The following is a 25,678-nucleotide window of genomic DNA, read 5'->3' on the forward strand; positions in this document are numbered from 1 at the left end:
CATATGCCAGTAGCTTCTCTTTGTCATTACCAGGGGACTAGATTTTGTCCAACTAAAAAAAAATGACTTAAGTTTCTTTCTTTCCTTGGGGATTTTTTAAAGGTTCATAATACAGTTTTAACTGGTGTATAATCTAAACAAAGTAAAACACATGCAACTTAAGTGTACAGTTCATTAGATTTGTAACAAATGTACATGTGTATGTAAAAACTTCTTTAAGATATAGAACATATCCATAACTCCCAAAATGTTTCCTGTGCCCCTTGGAGTCACTACCTTCCCACACCCAGGAAACCAGTTTTCTGATTCTATTACCATAGCTGAGCTAGTCCTGCCGTAAAACTTCACATAAATAGAATTGTACTGATTCACTTGTTGTATGCAGCTTTTCTCACTCCAAAATTTTGCAACTCACCAAAGTTACTGTGTGTATTTCACACCATAATTCAACGTGAATTACAGATCTAAGCATAAAAGCTAAAGCCACAAGTTTTCTTAAAAAATTAATTTACTTATTTTAATTGGAGGCTAATTACTTTACATATAGTAGTGGTTTTTGCCATACATTGACATGAATCAGCCATGGGTGTACATGTGTCCCCCATCCTGAATCCCCCTCCCTCCTCCCTCCCCATCCTTTCCTTCTGGGTTGTCCCACTGCACCAGCCCTGAGTACTCTGTTTCATGAATTGATTGGACTGGAGATCTATTTCACATATGGTAATATACATGTTTCAATGTTATTCTCTCAAATCATCCCACCCTCACCTTCTCCCACAGAGTCCAAAAGTCTGTTCTTTATATCTGTGTCTCTTTTGCTGTCTTGCATATAGGGTTATCATTACCATCTTTCTAAATTCCATATATATGTGTTAATATACTGTATTGGTGTTTTTCTTTCTGGCTTACTTCACTCTGTATGATAGGCTCCAGTTTCATCCACCTCATTAGAACTGATTCAAATGTGTTCTTTTTAATGAGTAACATTCCATTGTGTATATGTACAACAGCTTTCTTATCCATTTGTCTGCCAATAGGCCTCTAGGTTGCTTCCATGTCCTAGCTATTGTAAACAGTGCTGCGATGAACACTGGAGTACATATGTCTCTTTCAATTCTGGTTTCCTCAGTGTGTACGCCCAGCAGTGGGATTGCTGGGTCATATGGCAGTTCTATTTCCAGTTTTTTAAAGAATCTCCACACTGTTCTCCATAGTGGCTGTACTAGTTTGCATTCCCACCAACAGTGTAAGAGGGTTCCCTTTTCTCCACACTCTCTCCAGCCTTTATTGTTTGTAGACCCTTTGATAGTGGCCATTCTGACTGGCGTGAGATGGTACCTCATTGTGGTTTTGATTTGCATTTCTCTGATAATGAGTGATGTTGAACATCTTTTCACGTGTTTGTTAGCCATCTGTAGGTCTTCTTTGGAGAAATGTCTGTTTAGTTCTTTGGTCCATTTTTTGATTGGGTCATTTATTTTTCTGGAATTGAGCTGCATGAACTGCTTATATATTTTTGAGATTAATTCTTTGTCAGTTGCTTAATTTGCTATTTTCTCCCATTCTGAAGGCTCTCTTTTCACCTTGCTTATAGTTTCCTTTGTTGTGCAAAAGCTTTTAAGTTTAATTAGGTCCCATTTGTTTATTTTTGCTTTTATTTCCAATATTCTAGGAGGTGGGTCATAGAGGATCCTGCTGTGATTTATGTTAGAGAGTATTTTGCTTTTAGAGAAAAGCATAGGAGAATATCTTTGTAATTTGGGGGTAGATAAGTGTCCCTTAGGTGACAAAACCACAGCTGAAAAAATGATAAAGTATGCTTCACCAAAATTAGAAAATCTTTGGCTCATCATAATACATCATTCAAAAATAGAATAAGGAAGCCATTACTTATTGGTGAACAGCCATTACTGTTCACCAATGGTTTACAGTTACATGAAATAATACAAACATGATTAAGGGCTTCCCTGGTGGCTCAGATGGTAAAGAATCTGCCTGCAACGTGGGAAACCCGGATTCACTCCCTGTGTTGGGAAGATCCCCTGGAGAAGGGAATGGCTACCCACTCCAGTATTCTTGCCTGGGAAATCCCATGGACAGAGGATCCTGGAGGGCTACGGTCCATAGGATCTCAAAGAGTCGGACACGACTGAGTGACTAACACTTGGTAAGTTGATGCTTTTGAGTTGTGGTGCTGGAGAAGACTCTTGAGAGTCCCTTGGACAGCAAGGAGATCAAACCCGTCAATCCTAAAAGAAGTCAATCCTGAATTTTCATTGGAAGGACTGATGCTGAAGCTGAAGTTCCAACATTTTGGCCAGTTGATGCAGAATCAACTCATTGGGAAAGACCCTGATGCTCGGAAAGATTGAAAGCAAAAGGAGAAGAGGGTGGCAGAGGATGAGATGCTTTGAAGGCATCACCTACTCAATGGACATGAATTTGAGCAAATTCCAGGAGATAGTGAAGGACAGGGAAGCCTGGCATGATGCAGTTCATGGGGTCACAAAGAGCTGGACACGACTGAGCAACTAACACTTTCACTTTATACATGATTCATATACGAAATAAAAGCCGTATCAATGTTAAAGATTTTCTGTTGATTTCAGTTCTTACTAGGAGAAAAAAAGAAGGTGGCGAAGGAGGATAACTAAGTTAAATTAGTGCAGAATTAGAATCTTTTTTGGATCACAACTGAATAGGTTATACCAAACTAATGCTCCCATATATTATATAACAGTCATATACTCTGGGTTAAATTTAAAGAAAAAGTTAAATAAAACTATCAATATCTGAAGGTAAATGAGAGGGACTAAAAATACGCCAATCCTTGAAAGGAGGGAAGTGTATTGGGTAAAATTCACATTTATACAGCTTTTCATTTGAGGTTATCCCTCAATTCACGTAGAGCTAATTGGCTAGAACTCACACAGAAAGACCTGAAGAGTCAGAGGATAGAGTTGTAAAGGGGGCTGAAAAGCATAGGGAAATCCCAGAAAAAGGGATACACAGAATGAGGTACCCCAAAGTCGGCATAAAAACTCTTACCGAAACCTTGGATGACAATTTAAGTGTCCATGCATAGGAAAGACTTTAGTTTCCCCAGGAAATAGCAACATTTACAAGGCTATAAAAATTGAGTAATTTCAACTGATGCCTCCTGCAGTAGAAATAGGTTTTGGAATTTAGGTCCAGATCAGTTAACTAACTGTCCAGACAAAAATCAGCACTCTACAGAGGGAAATAACAGATCCAGAACCTCTACATGTCATCCATAATGCCAGATATATATTTTTAAAAGGTTACTAGGCATGCAAAGAAACAGGAATATGTGACACATACTGACAAGAAATGAACCCCAATATAACTCAAACATTGGAAATGGTAAATAAGGGCTTTAAAGCAGCTTTTGTAAAAAAAATGTTTTGAGAATTTAATGGACAACTTGTTCAAAATGAATGAACAGATAGGAATCAGCAAATGAATGAAAGCAATTAAAAACTAGAATTTTAAAAGTACTATATTTGAAATAAAAATTTTAGGGGGTAGACTTACAAAGAAATTGAACACTGTAGAAGGAAAGGTCAATGAAATGAAAGGTAAATCAATGTTAATCATCTATTGTGAAAAAGAGAGGAAATTAAAATTTATTTATAGTTAAACTGTACTCAGAAGTTATCTTCACTACTCACATAGGGAAGTTTCTGGATTCTATCTTTGTGAGCTGGATTCTATCTTTGTGAGAACCTCTCCAAGCTGGGGGCCGTCAGGAGGAGGGAAAAAAGGTGGTGGTGGTAGAACTAGGGGATGCGATGCTCTTTAGTTAGACAAATAGGGTGGTGAGGCATGAACAGGTGTAATAATATTATGAAACCTATTTTAAAGCTCATCTCCATTCAGGAATTGTTTTAGGTGGCTTACAATTAAGAAGGTGTGGTTGCAATAAACATGGAAACAATATAAGAAGAACAAACAAGAACAGAAAGAGACATTTATTTAGTCACTCAGGCAGGTATTTTCACATGACATTGTTCATCCCTGTCACTACCTGAGAATAAATGTTTTCCCTTTATTTTTATTTACATTTAAAGTAAAGTACTGGTAGGGAGAGACTTAACTTCTGTCATTTTGCTATTTGCTTTCTATACGCCTTATAGCTTTTTTGGTGTCCCTTATTCCCTGCATTACTGTCATCTTCTGTGTTTAGTTGATTTTTCAATAGTGAAGTATTTGAGATTATTTCTCATTTCCTTTTGTATGCATTCTATAGCTATTGTCTTTGTGGTAATCTTGGGGTTTGCATTTAACATCCTGAAGTTATAGCACTCAAATTAGACTTTATACCAGCTTGACTTCATAAACACACCAAAGTCGTGTCTGATTCTTTGCAACCCCATGGACTGTAGCCGACCAAGTTGCTCTATCCATGGAATTCTCCAGGCAAGAATACTGGAGTGGGTAGCCATTCCCTTCTCCAGGGGATCCTCCTGAGCCAGGGATTGAACCCCAGTCTCCTGCATTGCAGGCAGATTGTTTCCCATCTGAGCCACCAGGGAAGCCCAGACACATCAAAACTCTGTCCCTTTTCAGCTCTGTCCTCACCCCTTGTGGCAGTTGATGTCATGAAATTACACATCTTTGCACATTGCATGCCCCAAAACATAAACTAATAATTCTTTTAAATTTATTAGTCTCTTAAATTATGTAGAAAACAAAATTTGGAGTTACAAACCAAAGTTATAATAATAATACTAGTTTTTAGACAGGCAATTTAAAAAATATATGTATATATATTTATCTGTCTCTTAAATAATGTAGAAAACAAACCAAAGTTATAATAATAATAGTTTTTAGACAGGTAATTTTAAAATATATATATATATATATGTCTCTTTAACAATGTAGAAAACAAAAAGTGGAGTTATAAGCAGTTGTTACAATACTAGCTTTTATAATTGTCCATATATGTACTTTTATAAGATCTTTTATTTCTTCATGCAGGTTTTGGTAACTGGCTAATGTCCTTTCATTTCAACCTGCAAGATTCCCTTTTGGCTTCTAAAGCTTCTAATGAGAAATCTGCCAATAATCTTACTGAGGTTCTGTCATATGTGATGAATCACTTCGCTCTTGCTTCTTTCAGGATTTTCCCTTTGTCTTTATCTTTGTCTTCCAGAAGTTTGATTATCATGTGTCTTCGGGTGGGTCACTTTGAGTTCCTCTTACTTGGAGTGTATTGAGCTTCTTGGATGTTTATAGTCATGTATTTCATCAAACTTGGGAAAGTTTCAGGTGTTATTTTTTCAAATACTTTCTCCTCTCCTGCTGGGGCTCTTCCAATGCATATACTACTCAGCTTGCTAGTATCCCATAGGTCTCCTAAGCTCCGTACACGTTTCTGCAATCTTTTTTCTTTCAGTTTCTCAGACTCAATAATTTCCATTGTCCTATTTTCAAGTTCATGGATTCTTTTCTTTTACTTCCTCAAACCTGTCTTCAAATCCCTCTAGCAGATTTTTTATTTCTGTTGTTGTAATTTTCAGCTCCTGGATTACTTTTTGGTTTATTTTTAGATCTTCTCTCTATTGACATTTCCATTTTGTTCATATATCATTTTCAAAATTTTCCACATCTTCCTTTAGTTCTTTGAGCATCTTTGACAGTTCTTTTAAAGTCTTCATCTAGGATATTTTCCATCAAGTTTTGCTTTTTTTTTTTTTTTTTTTTTTTTTTTTTTTTTTTTTTTTTTTTTTTTTTTTTAGGAACAGTTGGTATTTGTTTTTTCCTTTGAATAGTCCAGACTTTCCTATTTGCTTGCATGACTTATGATTTTTTTTTGTTGTTATTGAAAACTGGACATCTGAATCAAATACTGTGGTAACTCTGGAAAGCAGATTATCCTCTTTCCCCTGCAGTTTGCTATTTTTTGTTATAGCTTTCAATTATTATTTTTGCTTTTTTTGATTGTTGTAGGCTGACTCTGTGTTAAGAATCAGTCTAACTTATAAACTTAAGGTCTTTGAAGTCTTTTCTGAGCCTTTCCCTGGGTGTTCATGGTCACTTACTAGTTTCCCTTTATATGTATTGTTTTTGAATGTCCTTGTCTTTAATACCTAGAACTAATGGGAGAAAAAGAAAAAAATGAAGGGAGAGGTAATGGTTGTTGACCGTTTAAATCCCCTGGAAGTCACTTCAGCTGGAAGGGGAGGGACTTGCAACAATGACGGGATGTGCAACAACAATGGATGTTTGCCTCTCTGTCTGCACCTCTGTGATCAGAAGCAGCAGTCAGCAATCAGAACACAAATACCCAATATTTGGAAGACAGGGCCCTTTTTGCCCACCCAGGCTTCTGCAAGCTGTGAGTAAGTCACTCCAGGAACACATGCACAGTGGTCTGTCCAGCGGCTGGAAGAAGGGGATGAGTGGCTGCTATGTGCTAAGAGCTGAAACTGATTGCAATTAACTTTAATCTGGGCTTCCCTGGTGGCTCAGTGGTAAATAATCTGCTCGTCAATCCTGAAGACTCGGGTTCAATCCCTGGGTTGAGAAGATCCCCTAGAGAAGGAAATGGCAACCCACTCCAGTATTATTGCCTGGGAAATCCTACGGACAGAGGAGCTTGGCGGGCTACAGTCCATGGGGTCACAAAAGAGTTAGACACAACTTAGTGACTAAACCACTATCACTAACAATCTTAACTTAACCATTCGAGCCCTCCCCTGGAAGACGCAAGCCTTCAATACAATCCAGGGTTCCAAAATAGTTACCCCAGAAAATTCTGCCAGTCTAAGTGGAGGGACAGCTTCCCAGTGCTTCACCTGGGAAGCTCTTAAAAGTCCCAGGGTCCAAATGAATCAGAATTTCTGGGGTTGGAACCAGGCATCAGTATTAGCTCTCCAGGTAATTCCAGAAAGCAACCAAGCTTGAGAACCAGAATGCAGTTTTAAGTCTCCTACTACTAAAGAGAGACATAACTCCTATGTCATACTTTGAATTTTGGAGGCGGTGTTCCCATGCATAAGGGTATTCAGCAATCTCCCGCTTGTCTGATAAGTGTAAAAGCAGTAAGCTTCCAGTAGGACCTTGGACAGGAGAAAGCACTCCAGCTGGTCCATGTTGCAGACAAGTTGCCCTGCCACTGGACTCTTATGACCTTTAAATTTGACACATTTAAAAGGGTCTGAAGCAAACTAGGGTGATGGCCGCAGACTGTTGTTAGCCTTGATAGAAAACTTAACATCAGAGGCCATCTGAATTCTGGAGTTAAGAAATGTCCTCTTGAGTAGGTAACCATCATTCCCTCCTTTTATTTTTATGTTTTCCTTCCTTTAGAAAGATAGGAGTTACTGTAATGTTTCCCCCTCTTCCTTCCTTGCCTCTTACTACTGATTCTCATGTGAGCTAAATTTACTATTTATTTTACAGATTGCAGAACAGTCGGATGGGCTTTCTAAGGAACCAAAGGCAAAATGGTTATTACCTGGAGATATTAGACTCTGAGAAACTTGGCCCTCTGACATTAGCTGTGGATCCTGTGGTCTACTCGTCCCTTCCCTGGTGGCCCAGACGGTAAAGAATCTGCCTGGAATGCAAGACACCCAGGTTCAATCCCTGGGTCAGGAAGATCACCTGGAGAAGGGAATGGCTACCCATGCCAGTATTCTTGCCTGGAGAATTCCATGGACGGAGGAGCCTAGCAGGCTACAGTCCATGGGGGTTGCAAAGAGTCGGACACGACTGAGTGACTAACACTTTCACTTTCTATGGTCTATTAGGCGAGGGAGTCTGTGCTAGAGTTGTGCAAAATGTTTTTGAATCATGGTAGCAGGGAATATTTTAGATATATGGAAAGAATTGATCGACAGCCAGACAGCTATAAGTAAATGTTGTAGACACTTTTAGAGACATCAGTGCAGCTCACAACAGCATGTCCTTCTGAGAACAATCTGCCCTCAGTAAACCTGCTCCATGGTGCAGCTGCTGGAAGCATGAATCGATGCTATGCCATTTGGCTTTTCTTTTCCAGGAATTTAGAGTTTTGAAGGAAGAAACCTTGAGTCTGGAGATAGTTGGAGCTTGGTCATATCTGCAGACCTTTAGGGGAAGTTCACAGTTCTCAACTCTTGAGGCCCTTGTACTTCCCTGCTCTTGCTTATGGCCTGGTTGTAGTGACGTGCTAGTAAATTTTTACACAATCCCTTCCTTAAAAAAAAAAAAAAAAACATAGAAATGAAAAGGAAGAGGATAGAACCCTGATTTCTAGTGTTTGCTGATTTCCATGTGCAAATATTCCCACTGTGGCCGATATCAAGTTACCACATGAAGTCACTGAACAGGGAGTAGGGGAGTATTGCACTCAACAGGTTCTCACAAGCAGGTATGAACCGGCCTCAGTGTACCACTATCTGGCTGTCAACCAGCCCTTGTATTCATTAGAACTCTCCAGTAGCCTCCCAGAAAACTCCTTTGGGATTTATACAACTCAAGGGGAATGTCAGTTCTTTGCAATGAAAATATCTTTAAAACACCTAGCTAGCATAACTACCATTTAATTCCGAACAGCTTTGTTGTTATCGTTGTTCTTCACTTGCTAAGTCGTGCCCCACTCTGCGACCCTGTGGACTGCAGCATGCCAGGCTTCCCTGTCCTTCATTATCTCCTGGAATTTGCTCAAATTCATGTCCATCAAGTCGGTGATGCCATCCAACCATCTCATCCTCTGCTGCCCTCTTCTCCTCCTGCCTTCAATCTTTCCCAGCATCCGGGTCTTTTCCAATGAGTTGGCTCTTCACATGAAGTGGCCAAAGTATTGGAACTTCAGCTTCAGCATCAGTCCTTCCAGTGAATACTCAGGGTTGACTTCCTTTAGGATTGACTGGTTTGATCTCCTTTCTGTCCAAGGGACTCTCAAGAGTCTTCTCCAGCACCACAATTCGAAAGCATCAATTTACCAAAAGTGTGTTCTAACTTTGGCTGATTTTTCACAGCCACATACTTTAAATATTTATAGCGGCCTTCATTTCTATGCAAAATTCATATATATTTTTACAAATATGCACTCCTCTCCAGGTCCAGAAAAGAATGTTTTTAATCATCTTTAGTGTTTTCATCATAAGCAGTTGCCTAGGATTAAGTGTTGTCTTTAGAAATTCCTGCCCTCTGGTGTCCAGTATGGGGAACTAGTTTCGTCTTAGCTGTGAATGTTACCCGGGACTAAGAACAGATGAATTGGAAGCTTTTGGTACGCATCAGAGAACATTCCCTGGGTATAGACAGGTCAGTATTATGCATATTGGCTCCCCATGTTTTTTTTTTAATGAAGTTCAAGGGAATTTCACACCAGATTTCTCTAGCTAATCATGATTGACATTTTGAGTCAGATAATTCTTTGTTGTGAAGGCTGCCCTGTGCATTGTAGGATGTTGATGAGCATTCCTGGCCTCTGCCCACAATATGTGCCTAGCAACCCTCCCCCTACAAGTTGTACAACCAACAAGATCTTAAGACATTGCCAAGTATCCCAGGAGTTGGTGCAGGAGTGGGTGTGAGTGTGCAGCAGTGGTGGTAATTGTGCAAAGTCATCCTGCTTGAGAACCGCTGTTCTCCTCTGATGGAAGAAATTTGTCCCCTGCAACACTGACCTCAAGCCACACTGAACCCAGTGCTGCAGGTTACAGCCTGAAGCTCTACAAGAAATAATTCCAGGTACCAGATAGAAAAGGCTTCCCCAGTGGTTCAGATGGTAAAGAATCTGCCTGCGATGCAGGAGACCCGGGTTTGATCCCCGAGTCAGGAAGATCCCCTGGAGAAAGGAATGGCTACCCACTCCAGTATTCTTGCCTGGAGAATCCAATGGACAGAGGAGCCTGCTGGGCTACAGTCCATGGGGTCACAAAGAGTTGGAGAGTTGGACACAACAGAGGGACTATCACCTCTCACTCTGACCAGGCAGAAAAGCATCTACTTTGTAGTAGGACACAGAGTCCACAATCAAAAACATTTTTCTTGATTGAAAAAAAGCACTTCTTATGAGGCATGACGTGAGTGGAGGTGATGATTCACTTATTCATTCATCTAATAGATACTCTTTTATCAGTGTCTGTGAGCCAGGTGACGTAATGCGTGCTGGAGCTCAAGGAAAGGCAGACTTTAAGGAACTAACAATTCTAGAAGAGTTCAATGGGGAAATTTTCAGTTCTAAGAGAAACTTGATTCCAAGTGTCTTAATGATGGGACTTTATTGGCTCACACATTTGAGAGCCCACAGGCCATGCAGGCTTTAGATAAGGCTGGAGCCGCTAGCTCAGGGTTGTCATCAAGGACTGTGGTTCCTTCGCTGTCTCTGCTCCTAGAATCCTTTTGTCAATTTCATTTGAAGGCTGATCTACCTTGTGGTCCCCAGATGTGCTCAATGCATGCTAAGTCGCTTCCGTTGTGTACAATTCTGTGTGACCGAATGGACTGTAGCCCACCGGGCTCCTCTGTCCTTGGGATTCTCCTGGGAAGAATACTGGAGTAGGTTGCCATTTCCTCCTCCAGGGGATCTTCCCATCCAGGGATTGAACCCTCATCTCACATTTATCTGCACTGGGCGGGTTCTTTACCACTAGCGCCACCTGGGAAGCCAGATGTGTTAGCAGCTTCTAATGTTAGCAGTTCCAACTTAATGCATCTACATTTCCAGTAAAAGACCTGAGGTTCAACTTGATTGGACTAGTTAGATCATCTGCCCACTGAGGGGGAGGGAAAATGTTGATTAGCTTAGTCTGGGTCACTTGGTCCAACCGTGGCATTAGTTGCCATAGAAACCACACAGACTCTACGAAGGAGATAAAGCAAGCAAGAAAGGCACAGATGCTGGGCAAATGTGCAGCTCCCAACCAGCCAAAACCCTTTCAAGCTTTTCGCTGCTTTTCACACAGGGTCTCCTATGAGATTTCATCCAGGGTCTCCCTGAAAGCCTCAAAATAGCCCTCCGTGCTTCGTACCTGCTGTTCCTCCCTCTGAAACCTCATTCCATTTCCACTTCTCACAGTGATCCCCTTCTCTTCTCTCAATGCTCAGTTCAGAAGCAGCCCCTCTGAGACTGTTTCCACCTCCCAGACCTTCGCTCCTCTGTACCCCCTCGGCCCTTAAACTTCCCTGAGCCTCGTATCGCTCGGGTCCTGTTTGACTGCTTTCCAGCCAGGCTCCAGGATGAGTTTAGACCTACCTTCCATCTCTGAAGAGTTTGAGTCTACTAAGTTATCTTTCTCTAATGCTAATACAAGAATTGAGAGCTCTCGGTGGTGATTCCTTGCTGTCCTCCATTTCAAAAACAAAATGGTTAAAGTGTGTGGTTGTGTGTGTGTGTGTGTGTCTGTGTTTGAAAGAGAAAAACTTGAGCTGTGGAAAGAGCAAAGGATTTAAGAGTCAGACAGTCCTGGGTTTGAATCCCTGAGACTTTGATCAGTAGATCCCCCACTTAACCTAGCTTTCTCTCTTTAAAAGGTATGCATCATATATCATGTATTCATGCTTTCTATGATGTTTCACACTTGTGAGTATGCTACACACCTGTGTTATTCATGTACATAAGGTACTTTTTTTTTTTCGTAAGGTACATTTAATAAATGGTGATTTAATACATTCTTAGAACTGTAAATATTGCCATAGCTATCAGTAAATCACATGGTGACTTTGGCTGAAAGGAAAAAATGAGTCATTACAAGACAGACAAGCGATGACAGCCCCTTCCACCCTTACAGAAACTTCTTTCTCCCCAGCTGTATGGGACCCCCAGAGTGGAAGGAGGAGGCATGGCTGTCCCTATCACCTGCCCCTTCACCCAGCTTTGCCCTCCAAGGCAAAATGCCTTGGCATAACAGCTTCTCTGTGCCCATGGGACTCAGAATGGCCCTGCAGGCACAACCTAAAGTTAAGAATGATCACAGAGTCTTTTATTTATTTTTACATGATACATTTAAACTAATTTAATGTCCTTGGGGCAGGTTTCCCAGGTGGCACTAGTGGTAAAGAACCTGCTGATGTAAGAGACGTGGGTTCATTCTCTGGGTTGGGAAAATGCCCTGGAGGAGGGCATGGCAACCCACTCCAGTATTCTTGCCCGGAGAATCTCATGAACAGAGGAGTCTGGCGGGCTACAGTCCGTAGGGTCACAAAAAGTTGGACACAACTGAAGCAACTTAACACACATGCACGTATGGGGAAGGTTTAGTACAGAAAAAGTGGGAAGTGGTATAAGCCTAGGGGCATAAATAGTTTTCAAAATATTAATTCTTATAGCAAAAAGTCCCCTTTATTAGATTCTTCCATAAAGCATTTTCCCTGATAGGAAACATGGCCCTCTGTGTGTGGGGGGGGCCACTTGAGGAGCCTGAAGTGGTTCAACACATTTATCCTTGTCAGCTTCTCTGGTGTGAGCTATAGCTCACATGCTTTCTATCTGTGTGGCTTCACCTTTCTGAACCTCACTTTGCTCATCTGCAAAATGGGAATAAGTCTCTGTTTTCATTCCAAGCCCTAAGAAAGGCAATCTCAAAGAATGCTCAAACTACCGCACAATTGCACTCATCTCACACGCTAGTAAAGTAATGCTCAAAATTCTCCAAGCCAGGCTTCAGCAATACGTGAACCAAGAACTTCCAGATGTTCAAGCTGGTTTTAGAAAAGGCAGAGGAACCAGAGATCAAATTGCCAATATCCGCTGGATCATTGAAAAAGCAAGAGTTTCAGAAAAACATCTATTTCTGCTTTTTGACTACACCAAAGCCTTCGACTGTGTGGATCACAAAAAACTGTGGAAAATTCTGAAGGAGATGGGAATACCAGACCACCTGACCTGCCTCTTGAGAAACCTGTATGCAGGTCAGGAAGCAACAGATAGAACTGGACATGGAACAACAGACCAGTTCCAAATAGGAAAAGGAGTACGTCAAGGCTGTGTATTGTCACCCTGCTTATTTAACTTATATGCAGAGTACATCATGAGAAAGGCTGGGCTGGAAGAAGCACAAGCTGGAATCAAGATTGCTGGGAGAAATATCAATAACCTCAGATATGCAGATGACACCACCCTTATGGCAGAAAGTGAAGTTGAACTAAAAAGCCTCTTGATGAAAGTGAAAGAGGAGAGTGAAAAAGTTGGCTTAAAGCTGAACACTCAGAAACCTAAGATCATGCATCTGGTCCCATCACTTCATAGCAAATAGATGGGAAACAGTGGAAACAGTGTCAGATTTTTTTTTAGGGCTCCAAAATCACTGCAGATGGTTGACTGCAGCCATGAAATTAAAAGACACTTACTCCTTGGAAGGAAAGTTATGATCAACCTAGACAGCATATTAAAAAAGCAGAGACATTACTTTGCCAACAAAGGTCCATCTGGTCAAGGCTATGGTTTTTCCAGTGGTCATGTATGGATGTGAGAGTTGGACTGTGAAGAAAGCTAAGCGCCGAAAAATTGATGCTTTTTGAACTGTGGTGTTGGAGAAGACTCTTGAGAGTCCCTTGGACTGCAAGGAGATCCAACTAGTCCATCCTAAAGGAGATCAGTCCTGGGTGTTCATTGGAAGGACTGATGCTGAAGCTGAAACTCCAATACTTTGGCCACCTCATGAGAAGAGTTGACTCATTGGAAAAGACCCTGATGCTGGGAGGGATTGGGGGCAGGAGGAGAAGGGGACGACAGAGGATGAGATAGCTGGATGGCATCACCGAGTCGATGGGCATGAGTTTGAGTAAACTCCAGGAGTTGGTGATGGACAGGGAGGCCTGGCGTGCTGCAATTCATGGGGTTGCAAAGAGTCAGACACGACTGAGCGACTGAACTCACTGACTGATGAGGGAATTATGCCCTCTTGTATATCCCACGCACCACACTGCTCCACTTTGACTTTGTATTCATAACAAATGCACCCACCCTGTCGTGCTAGAAATTCAGCAAGTCTCCCTTGGGGCTCCCTTGGCCAGATATATTCCCCAGAGGTCAGGACTAGTAACCACCAGAAATGGTTATGGCACAGTTTTCCCCTTTGCCCTCTTGCCCGCCCTGACTTTCACGGGCAACCCTAATCCTACTGGCACTTAATTACTTCAGTGCATCACTTTAGGAAGCTATTTGTTGTTATAAAAGTTAGCAAATCTCAACTATGTTCTTTCTATCTTTGTAACAGTGCACACATTTTTTAGGAGGACCCAAGGACTTATTGAAGTCTAAGTATTTAAAATTCTGCTACTGACAGTCCTGAACATCTTTGAGAGAAAATGCACAATCCATGACAAAGACCAGAATATACTGAGAAAATAATTTATTTAATTGTAAATCTGGAATTTTATTTTAGTTTTTTAACATTGAACTATTGATTTTTTACTTTGTCCACTTGGATTTTAAATTTAAGTGAATTTAAAAAAAAATCAAGATCCCTTCGAAAGGAAACTTCATTCCTTTTCATTCCTTTCTGATCTTTGAAGATACATCATTCCTTTGCTTTCAGACTTAAATCATGAACTCTCCCTAGTCCAGAATGGATCCCCCAAAACTTGAATTATATAGAATCAAGAGTCCTAACTGACCTTTGATCTCCTTTTTCTTTTGCAAGCCCACTTTTTCAGGATTTTTGTTGGTTTTTTTTTGTTTTACTGGGTTGTGAAAAATTTTGGCAAGAACGGAAGAGTAGGAGGCACAGTAAAACAGTAGAGAAAATGGAGGTTTCCTTTTATCAAAGAAGCCCGCACGGCTGAGCATCAAGCCAGTGAGGTGGCCCTTTAAGTCAATCGCTTGAAAAGGGGAAGCAATGACGTAAACTGGAACACAAGCAAAATATAAACATGCCTGCATATATAAATGTTGCCTCTTTTCTCCCGTTACACTGACTTGTTTAACTTTAAATAATATATAAGATTTCATAGCTTCTCTTAGAGAAAGGAATCGAATGGTAAGTTGTTCAGTCACAAGGACTGGATCTCCCATCGCCATCCCCTCTACTTTTGACACAAAATCAACTAACCATTTTATTAAACACGTCTGGTTGTTATACTTCAGTAGTGCAGGTGGGGCAAGGGGAAACGAGAGGTTCCTTGATATCAGCCCTCCAACGTGGGGCTGGATGGGCTGAGGGTTAGAGCAGATAGTGGCGGGACTTGCTGACAACTGACTATCATGAAGCCCAGGTCTGGGAAGTGTAAGTCCTGGCAATCCTCTTCAGTCCCCTACAGGTTTTTGTTTCCTCAGACACCATCCACTTCCTCTGGCCAAGGATCTGAAGACTCAAGTTCCAGAGTCTGGCATACTGAATATGACTTGGCCAAAACAAGAAGCATCTTATAAGACAACACTGCTCTGGCTGTCATCATGGTTGAGGAGACTGGAGACCACCTACACTGCCTGGATCCATGACATATTTATGTGCCAACTGCATGTCCTGTGCCCCTCGGAGGAGGCACCCCACAGTGATCAGCTCCCTGTCTTTCTACTCTCTCTTTGCTTATTTCACGGCCAGCTTACTTGGAGGCTTTGTTTTCATTTCGCGCTGAGCATCCACTGGCTCCCTCAGATTGCCTGTGGCTCCCAACATCTTCACCATGTGCATTGGGAATCTTGACTAGTCTTGGCACAGAAGCCAAACAATGTCCTGATAAGGAAAGGACACTGACTAAACCACTTGAGGATCACCAAGGTAGACTGTCCTACTAAGAGTTCTCCTGCTGCAAAAGCAACTCTGAGTTGCTTCAGACCCAGCAGCAACAGGAAGACACTGAAATCAAGAGGATAGCCCCTCACAATCATTATCTTGTTGCCAAACACTTCCCTTTGCATACTTCTCTCCAGTAAGTCAATTGGCACATGTAGAATATTTCTGGCTTTTTCTTTGTCTATGACAATTTTTTTTTTTTTTTTTTTTGGTTCAACTGATAGTGTATCCATTCCCCACCCCCACAACCGAGAATAGATAAGAAATCACTGGGAATTTACATCTGATTACCACAGGTTCGTTCTCCCGTATTACAAGGCTCAAAGTTACAAGGAGAAATAATATGTACTTGCTGTGTTGGTCTTCTGTTAGTATTTTTTTTTTTAAGTTAAAATTAAGTGTTACTTTTCTGAGGAAGTAGCCAGAATAATACTCTCTCAAATTCAGAAATGTACTGGCACAAAGTCAGATGTTATTTCTAACCACATTATACTCTTTTGTCTGCCAAGACATCTTGACAAGCTTAATATCTGCAGGTAGGCCTATATGATAATCCCAGCAGTATTCCGGGGATAAGATTTTAGTGGGTTTGTTGAGGAGGAAATACTTGTTTAGATGGCTTTCATCGTGCCATTGGGCTTCTATGTCATTTTTCTTGTCCTTGAGGATTCCTTTGAAGCATTCCTGGGTGATGTTAAGGACCTGAGTAGGTGTTCCCCCAAAAATGGCTGCGTGGTAATAAAAATCCCCTTCGCCAAAGGGAATGTATGCTGCAGACTCCTTCCGTCTCTCGTAGGTGAACTCATCGGGATCTGCTTTGTACCACCAGGCCTGCAGCTGGGCCACCGACTCGCCCAGGGTCTCCACCCCAAACTTGTCTTGGAAGACCTGGTCCACGTCCATGCAGAAGAGGAAGTCAACCTCATGCTGGATGTGGGCCACAATGTGCTCCCCGATGGTCTTCATGCGCATCATGCTGATGTCCTGCCACCTCTTCTCAGGCTTGATCTCAAACACTTTGAAGGAGCGCAGAGGACCCAGCTCTATCAAAGGCATCCTGGAGACATCATCTACCATGATGTAAAAGATGACTCGATGACCAACCATGAAGTGCTTATTAGCAGACGTTAAGAACTCCTCCAAGTAATGCTCAATGTATCTGAAACAAAGAAGAATGGGATAAATATAACCTCTGGGATTTCTGCAGGCGTCTCCAGTGGGTCAGTGGTAAAGACTCGGCCTGCAATGCAGGAGACGAGGGAGACAAGGGAGATGCGGATTCGCTCCCTGGGAAGATCCCCTGGAGGAGGAAATGGCAACCCACTCTAGTATTCTGGCCTGGAAAATTCCATGGATGGAGGAGCCTAGCAGGCTACAGTCCATAGGGGTTGCAAAGAGTCGGACATGACTGAGCGACTGAACACACACAATAGGATTTCTGCAGACGATGACATGCTGTTCTCATCAAGGCACGTCCGTTGCTGTACTATTCTTTCTGGGCACTCTCCACCATTCAGTCACTCAACTTTGAGGAGGTGAACTGACTTACCTGATGATTCTGGAAGGTGACTGGGCAGGCCCAGCCCATCCTCTCTCTCTTGGAAGCCAGCCAGGTGGAGCGATTATGTATTCTCAACTGCTCTGGGCCCTGCAGTATAGCTAAATGGTACAGGCCCTCCCCCAACATCCAGACACCTGACGTTTCTCGTGCTGTGGATGAGGGATGCCTGAGTCTCTAATTCTGTGGTTGAACATTAGGAAGCCCAGGGCCTTCAGTTTTATAACCCATATTCTTCAATATCAGCTTTAACTGTAGTGAAGGTGATCATCACTACCATCTACCTTATTTATCCTTTCTCTTATTTATTAGTTGGTTCAGACCTTGGGCAGGCGGAAGTGCGCTGATCCTTTTCTCATACTGTTTTATTGAGATATGATTGACATATAGCATAGTTTAAGTTTAAGGTGTACCAAGTGTTGATTTGGTATATTCATGTATTACAAAAGGGCTTCCCAGATGGCTCAGTGGGTAGAGAATCTGCCTGCGATGCAAGAGACGCAGGAGATGCGGGTTCGATGCCTGGGTCAGAAAGATCCCCTGGAGGAGGGCATGGCAATCCACTCCAGTATTCCTGCCTGGAGAATACCATGGACAGAGGAGGCTGATGAGCTACAGACCAAAGGGGCGCAAAGAGGCAGACACAACTGAAGTGGCTGAGCAACAGCACACATATATCACAAAATTATTACCACTGTAGCATTAGTTAACACCTTCATCTCGTCACACAATCATCATTTCTTTTTCGGCAAGAAGATTTGAGATTTATTATCCGAATAACTTTATAAGTATATAAAACAACATTATTAACAATAATCACAATGCTTTACGTCAGATCGCCAGAACGTGCTCATTTTATAACTGGAAGGTTGTACCCTTCGATCAACATCAGGGGGCGCTAGTTCTCAGGCATCTCTCAAAACCCCAACGCACACTCCAATGTCACACTGCCCTACCAGATGAAAGGGTGACATGCCCCTTAGGCCCTTTGGGGATGCCTTAAGACTAACCATCGCCACTCTCTTCTCCTTCTCTGGGACCCAGAGAATGGGTTATGGGACATGAATATCCCTCCACATTACACATTCACTTTACACCAATACATTATCCAGCTACCACCATTATAAGACCCATTCAAATACCAGAGCAAACAACCTCTGATTTAAACTTATTTTAACTACCTCACTTCCTTTTCTAATAGATTTTAATTATTAGAACATTTTTATGCTTACAGAAATATGGAGCTGAAATTGCAGAGTTCTCATATGCCCGCATGCTCCCTACTCCTTCCCACAGCTTCCCCACTATCAGTGTCCAGCACCCACTGCAGTTCATGAACCCAGACTGACACATCATTATCACACCAAATCCACCATTTACATTAAAGTTCACTCTTGGTTGTGTATATTCTATAGGTTTTGACAAATATATAATGACAAGTGTTTTTCACTAGGTATGATATCATACAGAGTATTTTCACTGCCCTAAAAATTCTGTGTTCTGCCTATTCATCCATTCCCCTTTGCTGACCCTTGGCAACTACTGATCTTTCTACTGTCTCCATAGTTTTGCCTCTTCCAGAATGTTACAAGGTTGGAATCTGCAGCAGGTAGTCTTTTCAGATTGGTTTCTTTTAATATGTATTCAAGTAATATGCATTTAAGGTCCCTCTATCTCTTCCATGCTTGATAGATTTTGTGTTTTCTGCACTGATAATATATTCTACCACCTAGATGTACCACAGTTTATTAATCCATTCACCTACTAAAGGACATCTTAGTTACTTCTAAGTTTTAGAAACTATGAATAAAGCTGCTATAAACATCTGTATGCAAGTTTTTTGTGTGGATATAAAGTTTCAGCTTTTTTTGGTAAATACCAAGGAGTGCAATTGCTAGATTGTATGATAAGAACATGTTCAGCTTTATAAGAATCTGCCGAACTGTCTTCCGAAGCAGCTGAACCATCTTGCATTCTCGCCAGCAGTGAATCAGTTCTTCTTGCTCCATATTTTCGCCAGCAGTTTGTGTTGTCATGTTTTGGATTTAGGTCCTTCTAATAGATGTGGTATTTTAGCTATTTACTTATTCATTCAAAAACCATGTTCATGTCTTTTGTAAGCCAAACTACACACTATCATGTGACACCATGGGGATGATAGAGAAGGAAAGGAGTTGGCTTAACACAACTTGCACCACCCCCAGACTCATGCTCAGCGAATGTGGATTAAGTTTAATTTGCTGATCACACTCACGGCCAGTTATGACATTTTGTGAGTAATAATAACTGGCATTTGTTTTTGCTCCTTAGTTGCAGTTTGGATTCCCGTTTGTTTCTACAAAAATAAACTGTGGTTTTAATATTGGTCTCTGGAAAAACCCCGGGTTTTACAGTATTGATTCTTTAAACAGAGAGAATATATCTGAGCAATATAAAGAGGGACTCTGCCATGGCTCTGAAAAAAATCTATTGTGCCCTGAAGCTTGAGAGACAATCCTAGGGGGAGGGGAGGGGGCCCTTGCGAGGTTCAACATTATTGAGAGATGAAAGCATTGCAATTGGCTCCAGGCATTGTTATTTGAAAACAAACCAAACATCACACCTCCTAAAAGTCCAAATCCACTCTTGGGAGGATTTATTGCTGCAGAGTACAAGCAGTCCCCTCCTGCCTCCAAGAGGCGAGCTCGGGGTTTTCACCAGGGTGTACAATTTACTGTTTAGCTCCGTGAAGCTGCGAATACAAGGCTGAAGCCATTGTGGAGCCTCAGGCCACACTCTGTTCTTTGTGGAAACATCAGGAGTAAATCAGTCTGCAGTGTGGCTGGCTTGTCACCTCTCATACCAAAGGATGAGGTGAGCTAAGCATCTGCTCCAGACTCATAACAGTACAGATTCTTCCAGTAAAAATGTCAAAACTCCAGAGTCACCCTTCTCCATCAGAGACACCCCTGGGATCAGCCCAGGTGGTGACATCAGGACTTGACCAGTATGGTGAGGTGATGGCTTCTGGGCTCTGGGTTGGGGACGGTCTTGGGAGTGAAGACACGCAGATCCTCACTCAGATCAACCTGGGCCTTCACCGCTCTGTGTACAAGCAAGAGGTCAACTTTCCATGTGGCTCTCGGAAAAGATACAGATGCGAAGGCCCATAGAGGGGGGTTGCAGGGAGGAGGCTAATAGAAAAAGTGAACTTTTGCTTTGGTTTCGAGAAAAAAAAAAATTCTCCAAAAGAACAGAACGGGTTCTATTTTAAACTTATATCACAGCTCCAACTTTTAAGTCAGAATGATTGCAGTTTGGGGAGAAATGTCATTCTAAACAAGGAAATGGAAGCAGAAACAGGAACCCATCCAACCTCTGGAAGAGGAAGTTCTGGTTGGCCAGATCTCCGGGGGCCAAAGCCTCTAGGAGGAGTAGGGCAGCTGAGGAAGCCTGGGAGGAGCGGTCAGCCAGGCTGACGTGGGGAAGCTCCGCGCTTAGTCACTTCTGTCCTTGGTTCTCAGTCTGGGGTCTTGAGCCCGTGGGAGAAACAATGACACGCATTCGCGCTGTCTAATAGCTGGCATTTTTGGAATTCCCAGAGAGGGCTGTGGAGGTCAGGGTGGAGGCGGCTCTGGGTGTGCTGGAAACTCCAGGCTCAGTGAGGGTAGCAGACACTCTAACCTGCAACCAAGGCCTCGCTCAGGTGGGAAGCTGTCTACTCCCCATCCGCTGTCTTGTTCTCAGCCTCTTGGGGCCTCAGCAGAAAGGAACCTGAAACAGTCCTATTACTCCATTCCCCTGTCTAATGATTCAGACACGTCCATGAACAGCATCCGTGAGCCCAGGGAGGGCCACCAACCTTCTGACAGTGGGACAAAGGAAAAGTCAAGGTCACTCTTATTAGCAACACCTACCTTCCAACAGCGAAAACCGTCAAGCCGACGGTAATTTTCTGCTTGGCATAATAATCATCTAAGACGGCTCTGTTGTAAGTGCCTTCCCACACCACAGGAGCCTTCCAATCCGTCATGGTCACAACCTCGGGGCGTTTACTGGTGACAAAACAGAGTCCATGAGTCAGGATGGCCTTGCTAAGGAGGGGCAGAGACATCAGACAGAAAACGGGTCAGCCATGGCTTGTGGTGACTGTCCTTGAATCCTGACGGGAGTTTGACCCTGAACAGTGATGTGACATCTGCAGCATTTTCTGGGTGATGGACAGGAGACTCTGGCCCAGGTGCCTGGGGACTGCCTTAGCGGGGGCCCTAGAAGGGTCTTACATATACAGCTCATGCCCTCTGTCCCCCTTTCCTGCTTTCCCTATCCTCATCTTCCTTCTGTATCCCACCCCCATCTCCCCAGCCCCTTCCTAAGCTGCCAGGGGCATCTTTAGGCATTATTTATCCCAATGGGTGCCATCTGACCCAGAGAAAGCCCTGATGCTGGACGCAGAGTGACATTAGAGCTGAAAGAGGAAGAAGCTGTTTCCATCTGCCTTTTGCCAGAAAGGAATTTCTGGTTGTAACCTGGGTATAGGACTAAGGGGTTTCTGGTGCTTTTGTTCATTTGACATACAAGGAGCAGACGGTCACTTAAGAGAGGATCCTGCAGGCTCACAGCGGCCAGGGATGGAACACGGGGACCCTGGCTGTCACCTCTCTCAGATCACGTTTCCTCTTTACAAAGCTGGGGGTGGGGGAGGGTGTGTTCTGTGCACTCAGCACACTTGAAAGGGGCTTGGCAAAGCCAACACAAACACAGGAAGCAGCGTAAGAGCAAAGACAAACCAAAGAACTGTAAAGAGTAAATGCAGAAAGGCTGCGCTGCGGCTGGGGCCCAGGCCAAGGCAGGAATGGCGTGGGGACTCGGCTCCAACCCCGTTTGTGTTTGCAAATGACTGCCCTTCCCTGGCGGGAAGTGGAGACCAAAACACAGTCACTTAGAGCAACCCTGGTCACACAAGGGCCCCGCCGCACTTCAGCCACTGCGGGGACAGGGCCAGTGACTGAGGCAAAGCCTCGGTGGCCCCATCAGGCCCCTGCTGACTCTGTGCCGGTGGCCTTGGTGAGGCTATGGAGGAGATGTCGGCAAATAGATCGGCCCACTGAGAACTTCCTCCCTCCCTCACACATGGGTGGAGAGTGGGTTTTCACAACACTGCCCCTCCACCATGGCTGAAGCTGAGTTTTTTCAGGGAGGCTGGGCAAGGCCAGGTCACCCCCTCCTCACCCCAGCCCCCAGCAGACCCTCGTTCACACCTCCTGTCCCTCCGTCACCAAGCTCTGCGGTCCTCCTGTTCTAGAACCAACCAGGCCCTCCCATCCCCTCCCGGTGCCCTGCAGCAGGCCTGCTTCCCTCCTCCACACACAGAGTCTCCTCCAGAGACGGGGAGGGACACTGCTGGGCCGGCCTCCCCACTGGGTCTTGTCTCAAACCCCACAGCCCAGCTCTCCCTTCACACCCAGGTATGTCAGCGGCGTGTCTGCACCAACCTGCATGAAATACTTTCACACACACACACACACACACACTTTCTCAGATAGTCCTTGCAAAAGCCCTGTCATGTATTATGTTCTTTGTACAGATAAGAAAACCAAGGCTCAGAAAAGCTTGTTGACTTGTCCAAGGCCAAACAGCTAAAGGGGATAACTAGTGTACCCTGGATACTTCCTATAGAACAAGCCACAGTACCCAGGGCTTCACCCTTCAGAGGAAGCTGCTATTTTGATTCCCGTTTTAACAAAGCGGAAACTGCAGCACAGAACTGTTAAATAACTTGTTGGAGGTCACACAGCAGCTAAGGAGCCAAGCTGGAATCTGAACCCAGAGAGTCTGACTCGGGAAATCCATGCTCCGAACCACTGCATCTATTGCTTATTGTGTTGGATATTTACTTGCTAGGCTGACGAACTAAAAACCATGTCATCATTTCCATTCAACTTAGATATTTCAGCATTTTTATCAGTACAGATGAGAAATGAGCTTTTGTATTTTGTTTTTAGAAGCTTATGGGATGCTTTTAGTCATATAAAACCCCCAGCTTTGTTGAATGACTAGATTTCAAACCAGAAAAACCACACACACACACACACACACACACACACAGAGGCTTTTTCTATCACCACTATTTCTGAATGTAAACCCTCCCATGTATTGTCATCTCACCCATTGCCATTCATAGTGGAGCCTGTCAGGGATCTCTTAGCTATTCTGACCCAACCCATTAGCTAAGCCATGCAGCTGCGTGTGAGCTGAACATCTGGTGAGAGGGCAACATTTTTAAGAAAGGGAAGAGAAAGGGGAGGAGGAAAAGGAGGAAAGGATGGTATTCGTATTCCAGGCATCGGGGCTCAATCCTCGGCTTTCATTCTTTCACTGAATCCTCACAACCACTTTCTAGGGTGGGTGCTGTTATCACCCTAATTTCACAAGTAAAGAAAGCAGGGGGTTGGAGAGTAGGAGAAGGGAACTGCCACCTAATCAACAGAAGGGGTCAGACCAAGGCACTAAATCCCTCCAGGCACTTCTGCTAAGTCCCTGCTCCCTGTCAGGCCCCATGCTGAGCCCCGAGATCAGGAGAATGAGACCTGCCTACCCATCGAGGGTCTCAAAGTCCTGACAGGTGGCCAGCCTGCCACCTGCCACTCTTCCACTGCACAACCACTCAGTTCTACACCTTCTAGAAAGGACTGAGTCAGGACACCAATGTCCAGTTTGGTTACTTGATAGGGAAGATTCCTCTGAGCAAGGAAAAAAAAAATGTAGTAATATTAAAAATTAATGTTTCATTAAAAATTAAAATTTTCTATTTCCTAGCTGTTAATTATTAAATTCCATTGGCAATTCCCACATGTCAGCGACCCTGACTAAGAAGCCAGATGACAGGCTGAAGAGGCAGGCCTGAGGGGAGGACGAGGGGGTGGGAGGATGGTTGAGATCAGCTTCCTGGATGAACCTCCCCCACCCCAACCCGGGAGAAAAAAAAAAATAAAGAAGTGACAGCAGGCAAGCTACACATGTGTAAGACCAAAAGATGTCCAAGGTCACCAAGATGGGGCTCTAAAAGGAGGAAAAAGTGCCAGGAAAGACGGAAAACTGCCCAAATGCCTTCTTTCCAAGCAGCACACCTGCTGTGTTACCTCCGCTTGTCAGGTTCCCCAAGTACAGGCCAAAGGTTTCCCACAACATAGAAGGGCCTCCATAACCCAAACATACACCTACCTAGGTATTTGGTAGCATTTACACCTTACGTACTTATTTATGGGCTTACCAGGTGGCATAGTTGGTAAAGAATCTGCCTGCAATGCAGGTAATGCAGATTAGATCCCTGGGATGGGAAGATCCCCTGGGGTAGAAAATGGCAACCCATTCCAGTATTCTTGCCTGGAAAATTCCAGGGAAAGAAGAGACTGGCAGGCTATAGTCCATGGGGTCACAAAGAGTCAGACTTGACTGATCATGTGCATACGCTTATTAATGGGAACACTGTGGTCCCCAGGGGCTGGGCAGAGGAAGTATTAAAATTCTATGAATCAGGCAGCAGTTCACGAAAGATGTAGCATGCATACAGCATGTTCTTTACTGGACTCCTTCCAGGCAGAAGGACAAAGACAAGAGCTGTGGGGTGGCAAGAAGGAGATGATGTGGGAAGAATTTTGGAGGAAGAATTAACAGAACATGCTAATGGATTAGACTGTGGGATGGATGAAGGAAAGAGTGAAGGATGAATTGGAGAGGTCTCCTGGACTCTGACTTAAATAGGAATGAGAAGAACGGGGGTGGGGTGAATCAAGAACTCTGTGAGACACACAGACAGTTAGACATAAGCGGGGGCTCAGAGAAAACCTTTGGACTTAAGATGTAAATGGGGGAGTCATTCTCCCATGGATGGTATCTAATGCCATGGAAATGGATGAGGGCACATTGGAAGATGGAATAAAAGAAAAGAGATGAGGATACTGGACTCAACCTCCAGAAGCTAATATTTGAGGCCTGAGAAGAGGGAAGGGCCCCATTAAGGAGACTGAGAAAGTAGGAGGAAAATTAAGAGAATGTGATGATATGAGGCTAAGAGATATTGATATAAAAATGTATCTACAATGTACTTAACATGCTTCTGGTAGTTTACAGAAAAGGATACATTTCTATAAATATGTCATCTGTGAATTCAGTTGTTCACCTTTCATTCATTTATGCAAGAAATATACTTTAGTGCCCTGAGAAGGCTTAGATTTGGTGTCACTACAAATCAATATTCTTTAAATATCTGCTCATCATTCATTTGGAGGACAATGGAGAGAGTGACAGCTGCTGGTTGTGATCTGTTTCTCTTCTCTGACCAGACTAATGCAGCCCTGGCCCCCGCCTCCAGGTCCCCCTCGGCAAAGCAGAAGTACCACAGTGAAAGTGTGCTACCCTCCTTTGAAGTAAGCTTGGCAACTAA

General features: G+C 43.3%; 1 protein-coding gene across 5 annotated transcripts in view; it reads right to left on the reverse strand.

Annotated features, from left to right (window-relative positions):
* Positions 1-14,297: 14,297 nt before the first annotated feature.
* Positions 14,298-25,678, reverse strand: part of GGTA1 (glycoprotein alpha-galactosyltransferase 1 (inactive)) — a 72,766-nt gene continuing 61,385 nt past the window's right edge. For all 5 annotated transcript variants that reach the window (XM_043469437.1, XM_043469436.1, XM_043469440.1 and 2 more), the window contains 2 exons: positions 21,150-21,287; positions 14,298-16,854 (listed from right to left, as the gene is read on the reverse strand). In XM_043469437.1, the coding sequence (XP_043325372.1) occupies positions 16,161-16,854; positions 21,150-21,287 (832 nt within the window). In that variant the 3' untranslated portion in view covers positions 14,298-16,160. The remainder of the gene's footprint in view (positions 16,855-21,149; positions 21,288-25,678) is intronic.

This window comes from Cervus canadensis, chromosome 5, assembly GCF_019320065.1.
Source record: "Cervus canadensis isolate Bull #8, Minnesota chromosome 5, ASM1932006v1, whole genome shotgun sequence".
NCBI classification, from domain to species: domain Eukaryota; kingdom Metazoa; phylum Chordata; class Mammalia; order Artiodactyla; family Cervidae; genus Cervus; species Cervus canadensis.